This window comes from Schistocerca gregaria, chromosome 2 (genome assembly GCF_023897955.1).
Source record: "Schistocerca gregaria isolate iqSchGreg1 chromosome 2, iqSchGreg1.2, whole genome shotgun sequence".
Taxonomy (NCBI): Eukaryota; Metazoa; Arthropoda; class Insecta; order Orthoptera; family Acrididae; genus Schistocerca; species Schistocerca gregaria.
In genome coordinates this window covers 624,345,273-624,366,829 of record NC_064921.1, presented here as the reverse complement: position 1 = coordinate 624,366,829, position 21,557 = coordinate 624,345,273, and the positions used below count along the sequence as shown (strand labels likewise).

Here is a 21,557-nt window from a genome sequence, read left to right as displayed (position 1 = left end):
TTAGATCATGTCTGCATTGTTACTTTGTGCCAGGAAGGGCTCTCAACAAGGGAAGTGTCTAGGCGTCTCTGAGTGAACCAAAGTGATGTTTTTCAGACATGGAGGAGATACAGAGAGACAGGAACTGTCAATGACATGCCTCTCTCAGGCTGTCTAAGGGCTACTACTGCAGTGGGTGACCACTACCTATGGATTACAGCTCAGAGGAACTCTGACAGCAATGCCACCATGATGAATAATGCTCTTTGTGCAGCCACAGGATGCCATGTTATGACTCATACTGTGCGCAATAGGCAGCATGATGCGCAACTTCATTCCCGATGTCCAAGTTGAGGTCTCTCTCTGCAACCATGACACTATGCAGCGTGGTACAGATGGGCCCAACAACATGCCGAATGGACTGCTCAGGAGTAACATCATGTTATCTTCACCGATGAGTGTCGCATATGCCTTCAACCAATCATCGGAGATGTGTTTGGAGGCAACCCAGACAAGCTGAATGCCTTACACACACTGTCCAGAGACTGCAGCAAGATGGATTGAGGTATGCCGCTGGTGGTCATGCAAGGCACTGTAATGGCTGTATGATACGTGAAATTGATACAAATGTGCCTGGGCCAAAAACAGATATGTATGAAAAGAAAGATGAATGTATATCTGTATTCTAATGTTTCCTTTCACTCTTCAACTATCTGTCACTTTCCATCTGTGTTTCTGGGTGGACGCTTTGTGTCTGTATGACCATCCTTCTGATTGGAGGTTTGAGGGAGTTCGTCTGCTTACTTATGTAATAAAATAGAACACCTACAGCCGTCCTTACGATGTTATTTATTGTATGACTATCAGTTTTGTTGCTTCAGTACACCATCAGGTCTAAATTGATGCTGAGGTGGTTCACTGCAATTGTATACATGATTCATTTGTGCGAAAACCGGTTCATAGATATTGGCCACTGATGAATCATGTATACAATTGGGATTATCCCCTCTCAGCATCAGATAAGGCCTGAAGGTGGTGTACTGAAACACCGAAACTGGTAGCCATTTAATAAATAACATTGTAAGGACAGATGTAGGTGTTACATTTTATTGTGTGTGTTTCAAGCAGCAACAAAGATTCCAAGACTTACCAAGCGGGAAAGCACCGGCAGACAGGCACAATGAACAAAACACACACACAGAATTACTAGCTTTCGCAACCGATGGTTGCTTCTTCAGGAAGGAGAGGGAAAGACGAAAGGATGTGGGTTTTAAGGGAGAGGGTAAAGAGTCATTCCAATCCCGGGAACGGAAAGACTTCCCTTAGGGGAAAAAAAGGATAGGTGTACACTCGCGCGTGCGCGCGCCCACACACACACACACACACACACACACACACACACACACACACACACACACACGTGCGGATGGATATGAATGTGTGTGTGTGTGTGTGTGTGTGTGTGTGTACACCCGTCCTTCTCTTCCCGGGATTGGAATGACTCCCTACCCTCCCCCTTAAAACCCACATCCTCTCGTCCCTCCCTCTCCTTCCTGAAGAGGCAACCGTTGGTTGCGAAAGCTAGTGGTTCTGTGTGTGTGTTTTGTTCATTGTGCCTGTCTGCCGGCGCTTTCCCGCTTGGTAAGTCTTGGAATCTTTGTTTTTATATAGGCACAATGAACAAAACACACAAGCACACGCACGGAATTGCTAGCTTTCGCAACCGATGGTTGCTTCTTCAGGAGGGAGAGGGAGGGACGAGAGGATGTGGGTTTTAAGGGGGAGGGTAGGGAGTCATTCCAATCCCGGGAGCGGAGGGACTTCACACACACACACACACACACACACACACACACACACACACACACACACACATCCATCCGCACATGTATGTGTGTGTGTGTGTGTGTGTGTGTGTGTGTGTGTGTGTGTGTGTGTGTGTGTGCGCGCGCGCGCGCGTACACCTGTCCTTTTTTTTTCCCCTAAGGGAAGTCTTTCCGCTCCCGGGATTGGAATGACTCCTTACCCTCTCCCTTAAAACCCATATCCTTTCGTCTTTCCCTCTCCTTCCTGAAGAAGCAACCATCGGTTGCGAAAGCTACTAATTCTGTGTGTGTGTTTGTGTGTTTTGTTCATTGTGCCTGTCTGCCGGCGCTTTCCCGCTTGGTAAGTCTTGGAATCTTTGTTTTTAATATATTTTTCCCATGTGGAAGTTTCTTTCTATTTTATTTACATCATCATTAATTCGAACCCAACAATTACGTTCATTATTGTCTCTGTCGCATTTCGAAATCTTCTCTATCATCTTGCTTTCTCTTTTCGTTTGTACAAGTAGTTTCACTTTGTATTCATCTTTCCTTTTTCCGTAATCCACCATACATTTTATCCTGCCTAATTATACTCAATAATACGTAATTTACTTCCAAACCATAACCTAAAAATTTTTAACGCTTTCAACATAACCGCTGCTATAAAATCCACTGTTCCAAGTTTACAAACATTTCGTGTAAACTCGTGAATACTATTTCACAGCTTCAGTTCCTTTCACCCATTAAACAACCATCTCAGTTATTTCCAACAACTTTCGTTTTATTTCCATTCCCGTTTTTCCCACATAACCGATCATTTTTTAGCAACTTCCCACAGGTTTACACGTTATTATTTCTTCATCAAACAATTGTTAGCCTCATTCTCATAACCTGCCAGTACACAACCAGTCCTTTGAATACATTTACACACACATTTTTCGAGATTTTATTCGAAAAAATTTTTCGAATTTTATTTTTTTTCGGAAATTATTTTTTCGGAAATTATTTTTTCGGAAATTATTTTTTCGGAAATTATTTTTTCGGAAATTATTTTTTCGGAAATTATTTTTTCGGAAATTATTTTTTCGGAAATTATTTTTTTCGGAAATTATTTTTTTCGGAAATTATTTTTTTCGGAAATTATTTTTTCGAAACTTTTTCGAAAATTTTTTTTCGAAATTTTCTTGAATTGCCCCACCCTTTAACGTGATCTGGAGACAACATAACTACCTAACCTTTGCACCCATTGTTGTTCACCAACCTAAGTTCAGCACAGGATCAACATAGCTCATCTCAAACCAACACTTTTTCGACTTTTTTCACACCTATATCTCTCCCTATATAAATTTCTATTTACTTTCACTTTAACCTCATATTACCCTTTCCACCTTCTAATACCATGTCAACCTCACAACATCCCTACAACGACCCCATTAAATTTTATTTTCATTCCCTCCGAAAACATGCCTTCACCCTAGCCAGATTACGCTCCCATATTTTATTTACTCAGGCTTGTCTGACATTTGGCATTATCCCAAAGGCCTCACACTTAAAGTTCCCATCTCTGGCTGCAATCCTTCTTTCCATCAGTCCTTATACCAGTTCCGAACAGCACAATCCATAGCCCTCACCCGCCTAATCCTTCACCTATACATCGACTTGGCCAATGAACACACCCGTCAACTCCTATCCCAAATCAAAGTCCTCAATCTTTCCTCTCCCACATCCACACCGGCTGTACATAGCATCCTCCTACAGGCCAACCGCAAATTAGAACAGCATGCCACCCTCCACCTCAAAAAACTATCCAATCTCCTGGTTTCCCACCTCCGGAAAGGCAACTCACTCACCCTCCACAACCTTTCCAACAAACCTCAACCTCCTCTCATTGCACATAGACCCAGTCTCTCCCATCTACTCAATCTCCCACTTCCAGCTCCACTCCCCCCAACACCTCAAAATTCTAGTCAACACAATCTGGAACCACAACACCCCAATTCAGTAGTTAACCTTTCCTCCAAACCCCTCTCCCAATCTGAAACCTCTGTCCTATCCAAAGGCCTCACCTTCAGCCCCACCCCCAGATTCAACCAAACTGCCCTTGTCAAAGATTTACTGTCCTGCACTCGTAGTCTCTGCTGGAAATATCACTTTGCCACGAAGAAAAATAATCCCACTCCTAATGATCCAACTCCCCAAGACACTATCCAAATTGAACCCTGCCTGGAACACTTCCGTCCTCCACCACAGCTGGACCCACCTCCTCTTCCTTAAAATCACCCTCTCCAAACCTTCCAGGAATTTCTCACTTCCAGCCTTGCCTCTCCATCTTTCTTGAAAAACCTTAATCCTACTCCCAACATCACCACAGCTGAAGCCCAGGCTATCCGTGATCTGAAAGCTCATCGATCCATCATCATTCTTCCGGCTGACAAGGGTTCCATGACCGTGGTACTTGATCGTCGGGAGTATGTGGCTGAGGGACTGCGTCAGCTTTCAGACAACTCTACATACAAAGTTTGCCAAGGTAATCCCATTCCTGATGTCCAGGCGGAGCTTCAAGGAATCCTCAGAACCTTAGGCCCCCTACAAAACCTTTCATCTGACTCCATCAAACTCCTGACCCCACTGACACCTAACACTCCTACCTTCTACCTACTTCCTAAAATTCACAAACCCAAACATCCTGGCCGCCCCATTGTAGCTGGTTACCAAGCCCCCACAGAACGTATCTCTGCCTACGTAGATCAACACCTTCAACCCATTACATGCAGTCTCCCATCCTTCATCAAAGACACCAATCACTTTCTTGAATGCCTGGAACCCTTACCCAGTCTGTTACCCCCAGAAACCATCCTCGTAACCATTGATGCCACTTCCCTATACACTAATATCCCGCACGTCCAGGGCCTCGCTGCAATGGAGCACTTCCTTTCACGCCGATCACTTGCCACCCTACCTAAAACCTCTTTCCTCGTCACCTTAGCCAGCTTCATCCTGACCCACAACTTCTTCACTTTTGAAGGCCAGACATACCAACAATTAAAGGGAACAGCCATGGGTACCAGGATGGCCCCCTCGTATGCCAACCTATTTATGGGTCGCTTAGAGGAAGCCTTCTTGGTTACCCAAGCCTGCCAACCCAAAGTTTGGTACAGATTTATTGATGACATCTTCATGATATGGACTCACAGTGAAGAACAACTCCTGAATTTCCTCTCCAACCTCAACTCCTTTGTTTCCATCAGATTCACCTGGTCCTACTCCAAATCCCATGCCACTTTCCTAGACGTTGACCTCCATCTGTCCAATGGCCAGCTTCACACATCCGTCCACATCAAACCCACCAACAAGCAACAGTACCTCCATTATGACAGCTGCCACCCATTCCATATCAAACTGTCCCTTCCCTACAGCCTAGGCCTTCGTGGCAAACGAATCTGCTCCAGTCCTGAATCCCTCGACCATTACACCAACAACCTGAAAACAGCTTTCGCATCCCGCAACTACCCTCCCGACCTGGTACAGAAGCAGATAACCAGAGCCACTTCCTCATCCCCTCAAACCCAGAACCTCTCACAGAAGAACCCCAAAAGTGCCCCACTTGTGACAGAATACTTCCCGGGACTGGATCAGACCTTGAATGTGGCTCTCCAGCAGGGATACGACTTCCTAAAATCCTGCCCCGAAATGAGATCCATCCTTCATGAAATCCTCCCCACTCCACCAAGAGTGTCTTTCCGCCGTGCACCTAACCTTCGTAACCTCTTGGTTCATCCCTATGAAATCCCCAAACCACCTTCCCTACCCTCTGGTTCCTACCCTTGCAACCGCCCCCGGTGTAAAACCTGTCCTATGCACCCTCCCACCACCACCTACTCCAGTCCTGTAACCCGGAAGGTGTACACGATCAAAGGGAGAGCCACGTGTGAAAGCACCCACGTGATTTACCAACTGACCTGTCTGCACTGTGACGCTTTCTATGTGGGAATGACCAGCAACAAAATGTCCATTCGCATGAATGGACACAGGCAGACAGTGTTTGTTGGTAACGAGGATCACCCTGTGGCTAAACATGCCTTGGTGCACGGCCAGCACATCTTGGCACAGTGTTACACCGTCAGAGTTATCTGGACACTTCCCACCAACACCAACCTATCCGAACTCCGGAGATGGGAACTCGCCCTTCAGTATATCCTCTCTTCTCGATATCCGCCAGGCCTCAACCTCCGCTAATTTCAAGTTGCCGCCGCTCATACCTCACCTGTCTTTCAACAACCTCTTTGCCTCTGTACTTCCGCCTCGACTGACATCTCTGCCCTTACTCTTTGCCTTTAAATATGTCTGCTTGTGTCTGTGTATGTGCGGGTGTGGGTGTGTGTGTGTGTGTGTGTGTGTGTGTGTGTGTGTGTGTACACCTGTCCTTGTTTTCCCCCTAAGGGAGGTCTTTCTGCTCCCAGGATTGGAATGACTCCTTGACTCCTTACCCTCTCCCTTAAAACCCACTTCCTTTCGTCTTTCCCTCTCCTTCCTGTCGGTTGCGAAAGCTAGTGGTTTTGTGTGTGTGTGTGTGTGTGTGTGTGTGTGTGTGTGTGTGTGTGTTTTTGTGTGTTTTGTTCATTGTGCCTGTCTGCCGGCGCTTTCCCGCTTGGTAAGTCTTGGAATCTTTGTTTTTAATATATGTTACCCATGTGGAAGTTTATTGTGTGTGTAAAAGTTTGTTTACAATATATCTTTTGAAAGGGGAGGCAGTTTTAAAGGAGTGAGATAATTTGTCATTCAGTTTAGACTGTTATATTGGTAATCGTAGGAGAGACTATGGGAGTGTGAACTTAAAATGCTTGGATTGGTGCTGGTGAAACTATCAGTGAGCCACAAACCTCAAAATAACCCACATTATTCTCATCTCCTTGCAATGTCAGTACCTAAAACAGAGTATAGAACATATTAAAATTAATTTTATTTTGTGGGTAAGGGCAGCCCTCTGTGAATAGTCTCTAGGGTTTTGAGCTTGTTACTAAGATGTGATGTATGTTAGAAATCCAATAAGGCTGTCAAATTATTTATAAATTAAAAATTAAATTCATATTTGAGTTTCCAATGTTAAGTGTGACTAATTTTTACATACACGTCCTCAAGAAGACTGTGAATAATTTACTTAATTATACCATCATTTTACAGATGCATTAATATTAATCAATTTTATTAAGCAAACAATGATGTAGCTGTTATTATTTCACAATATGTTATTTGAGTGCCTTGAAAAGAGTTTTTTTACTCATCTTCAACTCGAAAGATGTTATGGTGATACACTAACCATCTAATTAGAGCCTAAAAGTATGTATTGCACTTTTTAAAAATGATATAATCTGCTTCTCCCAAGCAGTAGTAACATAATTGATGTAACATGATGTTCTATTGCAATATAATCTCTTTATGTGGTAGTCTCCCCCAGTGAGTCCAGGGGTTAGAATAGTCCCAAGGTATTCCTGCCTGTCATAAGAGGTGACTAAAAGGAGTCTCACACATTTTGGCAGACTGAGTTATGGTCCACTTTCAGGGTTTGACATACACCTCTTTCAAAATTATGAGTGTGGGCTATTTGGAGATGGGTGCCTTACCTGGTTTGCCATACATCCAGTGTGTGATTAGACCTGGGATCTGCACCTCTGCCTGCAATCCATTTATCTGGGCAAGGATGCCTCACAGGGTACATCATCTACTTCCATAGGCTGCTGCCCTCTTTCACTCTAAGATGATATTGGATGTCTCAGCACTCAACATCCATCACAGTTGCCAGTTCGTTGTGGTGGGACTTTCATGTATCTATTTGGTGGGAGCCCTCTGACAACACAGGGATCGCAGTGCCGATGCCAGAGCTGCAGCCTTCCCACATATGCCAAGGAGTAGATGCCCATCTTCTAGGGGCAACTGGACCATCGGCAGAGACCATCGTGCTAGGTGGTCTTTGCTGTGGCTGGGTGGTGCCCATGAGGGAACCTCTGGTCGTAGTGGGTGGCATCAAGGTGGATGACCCACAATGAAGCGGACCATGTCATCTTTTTGTAGGGACCAAATAGCCCCAGCAGTCTCTAAGAAAGGGAAGGTTGGTTATAATGCTGATAGGCATGACCCTGAATAGTTTCCCTCACTAGCCACTTACAGAGTGTGCAGCAGAACTGATGGGAACTCCTTTCTGCATGTGAAGCCTTTGTTTTTGTTTGTTGAGCACCTGGAGAAAAAGTTTGGGGGAATGACAGCGCTGTCCAAAATGCGCAGTGGGTCGGTTTTGATTCAGATAGCATCCCCAACCCAGTCTCGGGAGTTGCTCATCTGTGAAAAGCTGGGTGATATTCCAGTTTTGGTCACTCCCTATCGAAGCCTCAGTATGGTCCAGGGAATTACTTCTCATCTTGACCTCCTGTTGCAGTTTGACGATGAACTATGGGGCATTCACTTTGTCCAGTGTATCTATAGGGGGGCCTAAGACAATAAGGTTGTCACTGGTGCCTTCATCTTGGCCTTTGAGTGTGACTCATCACCTGAATTCATCAACGTGATGTTATACTGATGTGACATCAAACCTTACGTCCCTTCCCCTATGTAGTGTTCTAAGTGCTGGAAATTTGGGCACATGTCCTGCCAGTGCAATTCAAACACCACATTTAGAGACAATGGACATTCCCTGAATCCGAATACTCCATGTTTGCTTCCTCCTACCTGTGTAAACTGTGGAGAGCACACCCCCCCCCCCCCCTCCCCGCTTGCTGGACTTCCCGGTACTCCAAGAGAAGCAGAAATTGATGGAGTAAAAGACCTTGGATAGGCTGTCTTACCATGAGGCTAAACTCAAATACAGCAAGTTAAACCCTGTTAGAATGCTATTTTCCTATGCTGCTGCTATGACAGCCATCCATGGGACCGTTACAACCATCATCTAAGCTTACTCCAGTAGGCCCTCAGGGCTGCACATCATCACCACCCCCTCTCCAGCTCGCTGGGGGCACATCTTCTTCTGTCCCCCCCTCCAAATCCTAAATGCCGCGGACATCAGTACGCTCCTCCTCAGCTGGAAAAGCAACAGCCTCCTGCGGCTCCTCTTGTGTGCAAAGGGTCTCCTTGGGCTCTGCCTTCTTTGGTTCCCCCCTTCCCCCCCCCCCCCCCTCCCGCGCACACACACACACACACACACACACACACACACACACACACACACACACACACACACACACACTGTAGTCAAGTCGACACCAGCCAGTGGATGAAGGAGCCACTAGCTGCTGGTTGAATGGCTTCAAGATCTTCCTCTGCCCCTGAAGCTACTTCCGAGAAGCCCTGCCAGCAAGCCCATAAGGAGTGGCAAGAGGGCAAACGATAAAAGAAGTAGTCTGTTAAGAAACGGGAGCCTCTGGTGGTGCCCGCACCACCACTCCTCCAAGAATATGCATCTGAGGACAATGGTGGAGATTCTGGCATCCCGTGAGGACCTAGATCTTGCCAATGTCTCAAATTCAACGGTACTGGATGTGAACACTCAGCCAGTGGCGGCAAGTGATGCTAATGCATAATTTGCCTCTTTCATGCCTTCCCAGACACCAGAAAGTGTCATTCTCCAGTGGAAGTGTGGTGGTTTTTTCTCCCACCTGGCTAAGTTAAGACAACTCTTAAGCATTACACCTGATTTTTGCTTTGTCCTGCAGGAAACCTAGTTTCCCTCAGTGTGGACCCCTGCTCTCCGTGCCTATCAGGGGTACTACAAAAACCATACTGTCTGTGACAGACCATCAGGTGGAGTTTGTATCTTTGTCCATACCTCTGTCTGTAGCAAACCCATGGCCCTTCACACATCTTTAGAAGCTGTGGCTGCCAGGGTGATGACAACACAGAAAATTACCACCTGTAACATTTAAGTCCCTCTAGATGGTGACGCACCACCCCATGTATTGGCTGCACCACTTCCCCAACTGCTGCTACCTTTTCTACTTCTGGGGCAGAACCAATGTGATTGGCTGTGGTAAAGATGTCGAGAACCTACTGACTCAACTCGAGATCTTTGCTCCTAAACACAGATGCTCCCACACATTTCAGTGTAGCACATGGCACATACTCGGCCATTGATCTCTGTTTGCAGTCTTGGCCTTCTCCCGTCTATCCACTGGAGAGCCCACGATGACTTGTGTCGTAGTGACAACTTTCCATTCTTCCTGTCCCTGCCCCAGCATCCCTCATCTCAATGTTTGCACAGATATACTCTTCCCAAGGCTGACTGGGATGCTTTCACCTCCACTACCACCACTGAATCTTCATTGCATGGCAGCATCGATGAGGTGATCCACATCCTCACTACTACCGTTTTTACCGCAGCTGAATTGACAATACCTCATACCTCAGGTTGCAACCCCTCTCCCCCCCCCCCCCCCCCCTCCTCCTCCTTGGAAGTCAGTGCCTCAGTAGTTGCCGGAAATATCTGCGGCCATTAGAGACCATAGGTGGGCACTTCAACATCATAAGTTCCACCTGTCTCTGGAGAACCTCAATGCCTTCAAACGGCTTTGTGCCCAGGTTCACCTACTCATGAAACGATGGAAGCAGGGGTGCTGGGAGCACTATGTCTCCACCATTGGAGTACGAACCTCTCCTTCCCAGGTTTGGAACTAGCTCCAACAACTTTATGGCTATCAGACGCGCGCAGGTGTATCTGGAATTTCTATACATGGAGCAGTATCTGCTGACCCAGACATAATAGCAGAGCATCTTGCTGAGCATTATGCTCGCATCTCTGCATCTGAGAATTACCACCCTGCCTTTAATCTCCTCAAACAGCAGATGGAATGACAACACCTATCTTTTACTCCACACATACTGAGCCACATAATGCTCCCCTCAGCGAGTGCGAATCTCTGAGTGCCCTTCGCGACTGTCCTGATCATCCCCTGACCCAGACCTTATCCATTCCCAACTGCTTAAACATCTTTTAGCAGCTTGCCAGTGCCACTTCCCTGCCATCTTAAACCGCATCTGGAGCGATTGCGAATTCCTGTTGTAGTGGCAGGAAAGTATCATCATTCCAGCCTGGTAAGGACCCACTCAATGGGAATAGCTATTGTCCTGTCAGCCTCAACACTATTCTGTGCAAGCTGCTTGAATGTACAGTGAGCCAGCGGTTTTGTTGGCTTCTTGAGCCTAGGGTCTACTGGCTCCATCCCAGGGCGGTTTTTGCCAAGGGCACTCCACCATTGACAACTTGGTCCTCCTGGAGTCTGCCATTCAATAGTTCTTTTCCTGACAACGCCACCTCATAGCCATATATTTTTGGCATGACCAAGGCCTGTGATACCACTTGGCGATATCACATCCTCGCTATTCTGCTTGAGTCAGGTCTCTGGGGCCCACTACAGATTTTTATACGGAACTTTTTGTCACTCTGCACTTTCAGAGTTCACATCAGTGGTTCACACAGTGTGCTATATACACAAGAGAATGGGGTTCCACAGGACTATGTCCTGAGTGTCGTCACCCTGTTTATAAGTACCGTCAGGGGTCCCGCACTAGCAGTAGGATCCTCTGTATCTCCCCTCGTCTATGCTGATGATTTTTGTATTTCCTTCTGCTCCTCTTATATTGTTGTAGCTGAATGCTGACTGCAGGGAGCTATAAGAAAGGTGCAGTTGTGGGCCCTTACTCGTGGCTTTTAGATTTTGGCCACAAAGACTTGCGTCGTACACTTCTGTCCTCGTCATACTGTCCATCCCCACCCAGAACTTTACCTCGATGACCAACTATGTGGTGTAGTGGAGACTAACTGCTTTTTGGAACAGGTTTTCGACTCCTGCTTAGCTTGGCTTCCCCTGTCTTCATGAGCTTAAGGACAAGTGCTGGAAGCATCTTAATATTATTCGAAGCCTGAGCCCCACCGACTGGGGTGCTGATCGCCCTACACTGCTGCATCTGTACTAAGCCCTTTTACAGTCCTGTGTTGTCTATGGGAGCTTGGTGTATGGTTCAGCATCGCCCTCCACACTGCATCTGCTGGACTCTATCAACCACTGTGGAGTTTGTCTCACAGTGGGTGCTTTCTGAACGAGCCCAGTAATCACCCTCCTCTTGGAAGCTGTCATTACTCCATTGCGACTTCAGTGGCAACTACTGCTTACAAATTGTAGCACCCACATTCATAGTTCGCCTCGCCATCCAAACTACCGTCTCCTTTTCCCTAACATGGCGATCCATCTCCCGCAATGGCGGGCCAGAACTGAGAATCCCTTTGCCGTCTGTGTCCTTTCGCTTGTTACTGAACTTGGCACTTTCGGTCAACCACTTTTTCTGGGGGGTCCACTTATGTACACCTCCGTGGTACATACCTCGGCCACTGCTTCGGCTGGACCTATTGCAAGCCCAAAAGGCTCAGCTCCACCTGAAGCCCTCCGCCAGCAATTTTTCTCTCTTCTCAGCAAGTTCCAGGGCTCAGAAATAGTCTATGCCACTAGATCAATGATCAGTGGTCTAGTTGGCTTCACTTAAACTCACATTGGACATATTGAACAGTGCTCCTTGCCAGATGGCTGCAGTGTTTCCACTGCAGATATGGTAACCATCTATTGCACCCTTGAGAATATCCGCTCCTTAGCTGGTGAGTCCTTAGTCATCTGTAGTGACTGCTTAAACAGCCTACAAGCTCTCAACCAGTGCCTCCCTCAGTTTCCTTTTTGTAATGACTGTCTAGGAGTCTGTGTATGCCCTTGACAACAGTGGACATTCAGTGACCTTCATTTGGTCCCCAAGACATGTTGGGTACTGGGGAATGAACTTGCTGATAGCCTGGCCAAACAGGCGACTAGTAAAACAACTCTGGAGATTAGCCTGCCAGAGACTGATTTGCAATTGTTCTTCCACCACAAAGTTTTCGTGATCTGGGATACTGAATGGCGCACCCACATTACACCAAATAGACTCTGGGTTATCAAGGAGATAACGGATGTGTGGTGCTCATCTATGCGAGCTACTCATAGGGACTCCATTGTCCTTTGCTGGCTCTGCATGGGCCATATGTGCCTAACACATGATCACCTCCTCTGTTGCGAGGACCCACCTTGGTGTCTCTTTGGCTATCGTATGACTGTTGTCCATGTCTTGTTGGGCTGCCCAATTTTAGCCTTTCGGCGGCAGATTGTTGGGCGACAATGCCTCGGACGGATTTAGTTTCACATTTTATTCGTGAGAGGGATTTTTATTATGCAATCTAACAATGGGCATCTGCCCTTCTTTCAAAGGCCTCCACCCTCCCTTCATTTTACCTTTGTCACTCTTTCTTTGGATTTTGTATGCGTTGGTGTTCGCCTTTTCCCCATATGTGTATATTTCGCCTTGTCTTTTAGGCTGGACATTTTAGTGTTTTACAGAGTGGCTGGCTCATCCCTTTTTATTCCTGTAATCAGCCAGCCCTGGCCATCTGCTCTGATTTTTAATACGTTCCTCTACTTTTTCTTGTGGTTTACCCTTTCCCCTTTTTTGTTCGATTCTTTCGTTTTCTCTTTTGGCTTGGTTCCCCATTACTTTTGCACCCTTTTACCTTCCCAAACTAATTTTGGGAGTTGTTTTACGAAACAACCAGTCATCTGGTAGTTAGTATGTTCTCCCAGTGGCAGTTGAGGGGCTTAATTTACATAGTACAAAGTATTTTATTACAGTCAATTTATTTGTTCTTCTCAGTTAAAAGAGAGAGTTGGTCCACAATAATATGTAAATAAAAGGTTTACTTCTTTTTCATCTCTGGATAGAACAGAAGCCATCCACCATTTATTGTCATAGGCACAAGGAACAAGTCCTGTAATCTGTTCAGATACATGCAATACATTTGAATTTTATGAACACCAAAATCCTTAACAATGTTTGCTTTACCTTTGGGTTTGCTCATAGGTGTAAATGCATAATACCTCTGTGTCCCTGTGACTGCTGTGGGTTTATAAAAACCTTTTGTGGAGCTCCTTTTTTGTGCTGCATGTTCATCATTTGTCAAGTAGATGTGACTGATGGCATATATGCTCTACCAAACTCTAACAACATGAATGAAGTCAATACTTGATCATGTTGTACTTTCACAACTAAAGTTGAGAAAACCACCTTGGCAGTTATTTTATGTGCAGTTATTAAGTCACTATTTTCAATGTATGTGAACATCCCCAGGTGACAAAGTGGCACCAGTGTGCTAGCGTCAAGTTTTAGAATGCTCAGTTTCCCAGTGAAATGTTGAAATTCTCATGTCGGAATACGATAACTACAATATTCCACTTTGTTGGTTGCGTTTGGTATTTGTTGGAATACAACATGTACCTTTCAACATTTTATTGGGCGATTAAGAATTTTTAAATCGTGACATTGGGAGTTTTCTGCAATTTTTTATCCCTTTAACTCCTGCCGTAAAGAGTTACACGTGCACAAAGCACCCTGGCCCTTCTCCCCTCACCAGTGCTTTGCTAATTTTATCTCTGCAGTCCGTCTCTACTGAAACGAATTACTGCAATATAAGTGAATATTCACACACACACACACACACACACACACACACACACACACACACACACACACACACACACACACACACACACTTCTGTTGTTCTATAAATATGTACTACAACTACTGTAAATTAGAGATTTCACAAAATAGAAAGTGAAGTACTCAGTAATTTCATTTTAACAATAGTTTAATGAACAAGATTGGAAACCAACTACACAGTTGAGATACAGTTGCCAATATGAACAGCAGTGAAATAAAATTTATTTCCATATGTTCCCTTTGGAGTACCATCATGAAATTTGGCACACACATTAACAAATAGTGTGTGACTAACATATATTTTTTATGAAAAAATCCAGTTTTGAAAGTTTCATAATTTTTAAAAAAAAAAATTGGCTTGGGAAAATTTTCACATTTTAATAAAATTGATCAACCGACTCATATTTTTTAAAGTCTCTGATAAACTGAGTATAAATTTCAGGTCTGTACACCAAATGCTTTTGGAGATATGGCCATTTTAAGGTTTCAAAATGTGGAAAAAATTTCACTGTTTCAAGAACTTTAAAAATTAATAACTCAAAAACAAAATTTAAAAAAAACAATTTTAATTTTATCTTGTTGTGATAGATAAAACAAAAGACCAAAAATTACAAAATCATAAAAAAATTATTTTTTTATCCCATGTGAAATGGAATGACACAGGATCCAAAACTGTGACACCCTTTTAATAACTGCATGATTGAACTGAAGCAGTAAATAGCCATAAACCTTTTCATAATCAGTGGCAGTAATTAACAGTGTTATCATAAGCATAAATAATGTTGAAATAAACTAACAAGAAGTGTCTTTGTAAATAAATACACTTTGCTTTCCCTTGTATGTTAGGTGGCTTGCACTTTTGCACTGAAAAACTCTGTGATATGAATGCAGACTTAATATCTCTTGGCCTCCCATCCTACTTATCAAGGATTTCCTTCCCCAGGTGTGTCTGGAACGATCTAAATCAGTAATTCTTTGTGGCAAGTTGTCATCACAAGATGATCTTCCGTAAGATACTAAAGATTCAGCATATGCAAAATATTTTAAGATGTTGATTTACTTATTTCCAAGGCTAAGTAATGATGCAAAGAAAAAAAGACTTAATTCCAGTTTTAACGTAGTAATATATTCGCCCCTACCCATCCAAAATTTAAATTTTCATTGATTTCAACATGCACAATTTGAAACATTCTGCTTTCTTTACCAAATCAATTTATGTGCTGTGGTTATCAATAGAGTCCTTGTACAAAATTCTCACGCACAGGCATGAGAAGCAGTAATTTTTTTCATGCTCATCTGTGAGTGGTGTAAATAGAAACCTGAACATAGAAAATAAAAATATCCTGTGTTTTGCATTTTATATTGATTTGTTGAATGCACTAGTGTGAGAAAAATAGGGTTGCGACATTAGCAGTATGAAGTCTAGCTTGAAATTTATTTTACTTTTCAACATAATGCAAATTTGTTTGCATCCCATTATTAGGCAAGTCCTTGACAGCCTACAACAGAGTTCTTTAGGCAGCTGTCACAGCCAATGAGTGTCCCTCAGGCTGCAGACTCATCATGATCATTGTCAAACTGTTGCCCTTGCAGGTGATTAAGGGGGCTCAAACATGAAAGTCACTGGGTACTAAATCAGAGCTTTACGTTGAATATTCCAAGTGTTCCCCCTGAAATGTGGGCAGTAAATCCCAGTGTCTTTCTTTGAGATGCAACCATTGTCATTCAGATGTGTCGTTCATACTGCCTGGAATCCGTGTCTGTTGGAGTTCCCACAAAGTGATACCATAGAACACAGCTTTAAATCTGTCTGTAAGTTAGGAATTTCAGCAGTATTATACTCTGCACACCCAAAAAGACAATCACAATAATGTAACACCACATTGGGAGGTTTGTTTTTACTCATATTGTTAGTGGTGAACTGTTGGCTCATCCATTTAATATTCCATGTTATGAAATAACCTCCTACCTCACTGTATGTATGAGCTATGGCACAGATAGGCTTATTCTGCTGTATTTGGGCTCTGGAGACAAAGCAAGGAAACCAATTTGTACAAATTTCACAAAAATTCAGCTGCTTATGGATGATAATATATTCACTTCCACAAAAACAATCTAAGAATGTGGCATCAGAGGAAAATTTTGACATACCAACCAGGATTCTCCTTGTTTGTGATTTTTTTTTCTTCTCGCTTGCTGGATTCCTGTATAAATTTGAAGAGATATATTTCACAATGAACTTTCTTTGTGGACAGTCCCTTGCTCTGCAAAAATCTAGCAACTACTTGGTGTTCTTGTCAGATACATACCAGCAGTACATCTGGCATCTTGTACTGGCAGCAGTTCGCTATTGTTGACCTGTGGAGTGATGTATACAGCCTGACAAACAAGTGAAGCACAAGGAAAGGGAGAAGAAAACAAAATAAAATTTCATGGGTTGAGACGGTGTTTTATGTTATCTCAGTGATTACAAATTCGAGTCAAATTTACGAAAAACCTGGCAATATGAGCCCACTCGTCTCTATGACTTTGCAGCCTGTCTAGCCTGGATGCATTCACTGAGTCACTTAGGGTGTCATAAAGATGTTTCAATGGAGAGACGTCTACAGACGTTAAAGTAACCTCTGGTGTGCCACAGGGGAGTGTTATGGGACCATTGCTTTTCACAATATATATAAATGACCTAGTAGATAGTGTTGGAAGTTCCATGCGGCTTTTCGCAGATGATGCTGTAGTATACAGAGAAGCTGCAGCATTAGAAGAAAATTGTAGCGAAATGCAGGAAGATCTGCAGCGGATAGGCACTTGGTGTAGGGAGTGGCAACTTAACCTTAACATAGACAAATGTAATGTATTGCGAATACATAGAAAGAAGGATCCTTTATTGTATGATTATATGATAGCGGAACAAACACTGGTAGCAGTAACTTCTGTTAAATATCTGGGAGTATGCGTGCGGAACGATTTGAAATGGAATGATCATATAAAATTAATTGTTGGTAAGGCGGGTACCAGGTTGAGATTCATTGGGAGAGTCCTTAGAAAATGTAGTCCATCAACAAAGGAGGTGGCTTACAAAACACTCGTTCGACCTATACTCTAGTATTGCTCATCAGTGTGGGATCCGTACCAGATCGGGTTGATGGAGGAGATAGAGAAGATCCAAAGAAGAGCGGCGCGTTTCGTCACAGGGTTATTTCGTAACCGTGATAGCGTTACGGAGATATTTAGCAAACTCAAGTGGCAGACTCTGCAAGAGAGGCGCTCTGCATCGCGGTGTAGCCCGCTCGCCAGGTTTCGAGAGGGTGCGTTTCTGGATGAGGTATCGAATATATTGCTTCCCCCTACTTACACCTCCTGAGGAGATCATGAATGTAAAATTAGAGACATTCGAGGGTGCACGGAGGCTTTCAGACAGTCGTTCTTCCCGCAAACCATACGCGACTGGAACAGAAAAGGAGGTAATGACAGTGGAACGTAAAGTGCCCTCCGCCACACACCGCTGGGTGGCTTGCGGAGTATAAATGTAAATGTAGATGTACCCTCTCCTGAGGCAAGCTGGCCACAACTGTTGTAAATGGTGCTTCCTATCCTGAACACTGGCACTGGGTTGGAGTTGGCATCCAAGCAGGTCCTACACATCTATGAGAAACATATTCTGGGGATCTTGCTGGCCACAGAAGTACCTTAATGTCAGATACAGTTCACAAAGAGATGTACCATGTGTGAATAAGCATTCTCCTGTTGCACAGTGCCACCACAATCTTGTTGTATGAAAGGTAACACATTAGGATGCAGGATATCTGTGATGTATCATTGTGTTTTCAGAGTCCCATCAATAACTACTAGCCATGACCTGAAGTCATACCCAATGGCTCCCAGATATCATGGCTACTGGCGTAAACCACAGAGCCTCTGTAGAACATTGGAAGAATGGGACCTCTCTCCAGATCATAGCTATAATCACTGATGATGGTGATTTTGAGTAATGCAGAATTGATTTGTCAGTAAACAAAATGTGTTGCCATTCATCAGGAGTCCATGCTTCCTGGTCACAACACCATCCCAACCTAGTTGTTTGTATTGTGGAGCTGATGGCAGCCTACACACAGTCTGACTGCTGCTAATGTCCAACAATTGGTGTGGGATGCCATGGAATGTTGCAGGGAGTCCATTACTTGTTCTCAGATACTGGCATCCCAACACTGGGCCACTCTCACATCCAAATGACTCACTAATCTGGATATAGTATCTGGCCAAATGGAGGCCCACAATGAGGCCCTTCTGAAACTTTTGTCAGGTGCTGATAACACTTTCTCACATGAATATGTGGCATCTCTGTGTCGTTCACCAATTGCTCCAACATTTGAGGCTTTTTCATGCCTCTTATAAAGCCTAACAGGCCTGGTAATATTGCGTGAACAACGGTAGTGCACTGTAGTGGCCGTTCTATCTTTCAGAGAGAATTGCAACTCTGAATCATTTGAATATCCGCTGAAGATCTACATCTACATATATACTCCGCTAGCCACCAAGCAGTGTGTGCCAGAGGGCACAATTTCCTCCAGTCATATTTCCATCCCCCCCCCCCCCTTCCCTCCCACAGTTCCACTTGTGGATTGCATGAGGGAAAACCGGCTATCTAAATGCCTCAGTACAAGCTCTAATTTCCCTTATCTGTGAATGGTGATTGTTGCGCAATTTGAAATTTGGTGGTAATAATATATGCTCTATATTCTTGACGAAGATCGGATTTCGGAACTTAGTGAGCAGCCCCTTCAGTATAGTGCGTCATCTATCTGCAAGTGTATCCCACTTCAAACTGTCTGAGATTTGTAACACTCTCGTAATCGCTAAATGTACCAGTCACGAATCTTGCCGCTCTTCTTTGGACCTTTTCAATCTCTTGAATGAGACCCAACTGATAGGGGTCCCATACAGACAAACAATACTCTAAGAACTACATATTGTAAGCAATTTCCTTTGCTGAAGGACTGCATCGTTTCAGGATTCTACCATTAAATTGCAATCTAGAGTTCGTCTTGCCCGTTGCTTGTGCAATCTGATCATTCCATTTGAGATCATTTTGAATAGTCACATCCAGTTACTTGACAGATGTTACCGCTTCCAAAGACTAGGCATTTATTTTGTATTCGTACATTAATGGGGATTTTTGCCTTGTTATATGCAGTAAGTTTACTTAATAATATTGAGAGATAACTGCCAGTCATTACACCATGCATTTATTTTCTGCAAATCCTCATTGATTTGTTCACAACTTCCGTGTGATACTACTTTCCTGTAGACTACAGCATCATCGGCAAACAGTCTAATGCCACTGTCTATACCATCAACCAGATTGTTTATGTAAATCATAAAAAGCAGTGGACCTATTACATTGCCCTGGGCCACACCTGAAGTTACACTTGTTTCTCTTGAAGTCACCCCATTCAGGACGAGATACTGCTCTGTGTCTGTTAGAAAACACTCTATCCAACCACATATGTCATCAGATAGACCGTAAGCACGCACTTTTTGGAGCAAGCGACAGTGTGGAACTGAGTCGAACGACTTTCAAAAGTTGAGAAACATGGCATCAACCTGGGAGCCGGTATCTAGAGCCTGTTGCATATCATGCACAAAGAGGGCCAGCTGTGTCTCACATGACCGCTGTTTCCTAAAACCGTGCTGGTTTCTGCAGATGAGCTTCTCAGAGTCTACAATGGTCATTGTGTCTGAACACAAAATATGTTCCATGATTCTTCAACCAATCAATGTCTGTGAAATTGGTCGGTAATTATGTGCATCTGATTTCCTACCCTTTTTATAGATTGCTATGACCTGGGCCTTCTTCCAGTCCCATGGAACTATCCACTGTTACAGTGATCTCCGATAGATGATGGATGTGCACATGTATGAAATTACATAGAATTCTACCTGTGTCTTCTGGATGTTTCACAGTTTTTGTCAGTCTGTGTATATTGTGTGTCTTCCACCTAATGTTTACTGCCACATTCTAGTAAGATGTGGACACAATATTTATAATGGACTGAACTACTGTAGTGTTTGTGACTCAATATTTTACATGTAGATGTAAATATACTTTTTTTTCTGAACACACTCATTTATTGCATCATAATTTCAGATGTTGATGTAATAGCACTGGTCCAGTGTACGTCTCCTTTTCTGAGCCCATTGTTTTTAATGCAAGCTCATGTAATGGTGTTGAATGATAAATATGATACTGTGTTTGCTGCCACAAGGAGCCATCATCTGCGTTGGCATCAAGACATTGGTAAGTTTTGCTTTGAATATTTCAGAAAAGCACAGACACATGTTCCTTTTTAATTATGGAGCTATTTAGTGTTTTTTTGAAAGATTGCCTATGTAATTAGTTTTCCCAAGACATGTATTCTATTAAAAAAAAGTCAGAGTAGATATGGCACACTAGTTACTTTATTATTTTTCTCTCTCAATCCCCCCCCCTTCCCCCATTTTTCCTCTCTGCACCTACCACTCCATCCTCTCTCTCTCCATCCCTCCCTATCCCTTTTCCTCTATTCAGGCTACTATTTGTGGATCCCTAGCCTCCTTTTCCACCTCCATAGAGTGGATTTTGTGACAGTCTAATGGTCTCCCCTTCTGCATTAATAGGAACACTCTTTAAATAATCAGTATCTAGTATTTTTTAGATTATATTGTGTTAATTAAGTTACATTCAATACCATTCATCTGAAATTTCCTTAGTTTGATTATATTCAATAACTGTTTTCCTTTGAACATTAAAAGATTCAGTGTACAGTAAAAATTGAATTAAAATTTTTCTGTGTCCTGGTAGGCTGATTATCAACTTGGAACTATTCCTGAAGTTGTATTTTACTCCTGAATGTTCTGTCCACATAATAAACATATTTTATGTGTAATATATCTTTCAAATAAAGTTAATATTTAATTAATTGTTTTTTTTTATTTATTTTCCTCTTCATGAGTGCTAGTAACATTGAGTGTGAGACATGAAGCCAACACTTGCAGTGTGAAAGTTTGAAAGAAATTCCGAGATGCAAATACTTTCCATGCAATTATATATTTTGTAACAGGAACTTTCTTGGCTTAAAAACTGAGAGGCCTCAGTATGGAAATTGTATTGGATACAAGATAAAGTGTGGTTACATGCAGCAAGAAAGAAAACTTATTTTCAGTGTCTTCATTGTGATGAG

General features: G+C 43.4%; 1 protein-coding gene across 3 annotated transcripts in view; it reads left to right on the top strand.

Annotated features, from left to right (window-relative positions):
- The window catches only part of LOC126334627 (sorting nexin-8-like), a 204,016-nt gene that overhangs the window by 37,284 nt on the left and 145,175 nt on the right, over positions 1-21,557 (top strand). For all 3 annotated transcript variants that reach the window (XM_049997060.1, XM_049997061.1, XM_049997062.1), the window contains exon 4: positions 20,486-20,635. In XM_049997060.1, the coding sequence (XP_049853017.1) occupies positions 20,486-20,635 (150 nt within the window). The remainder of the gene's footprint in view (positions 1-20,485; positions 20,636-21,557) is intronic.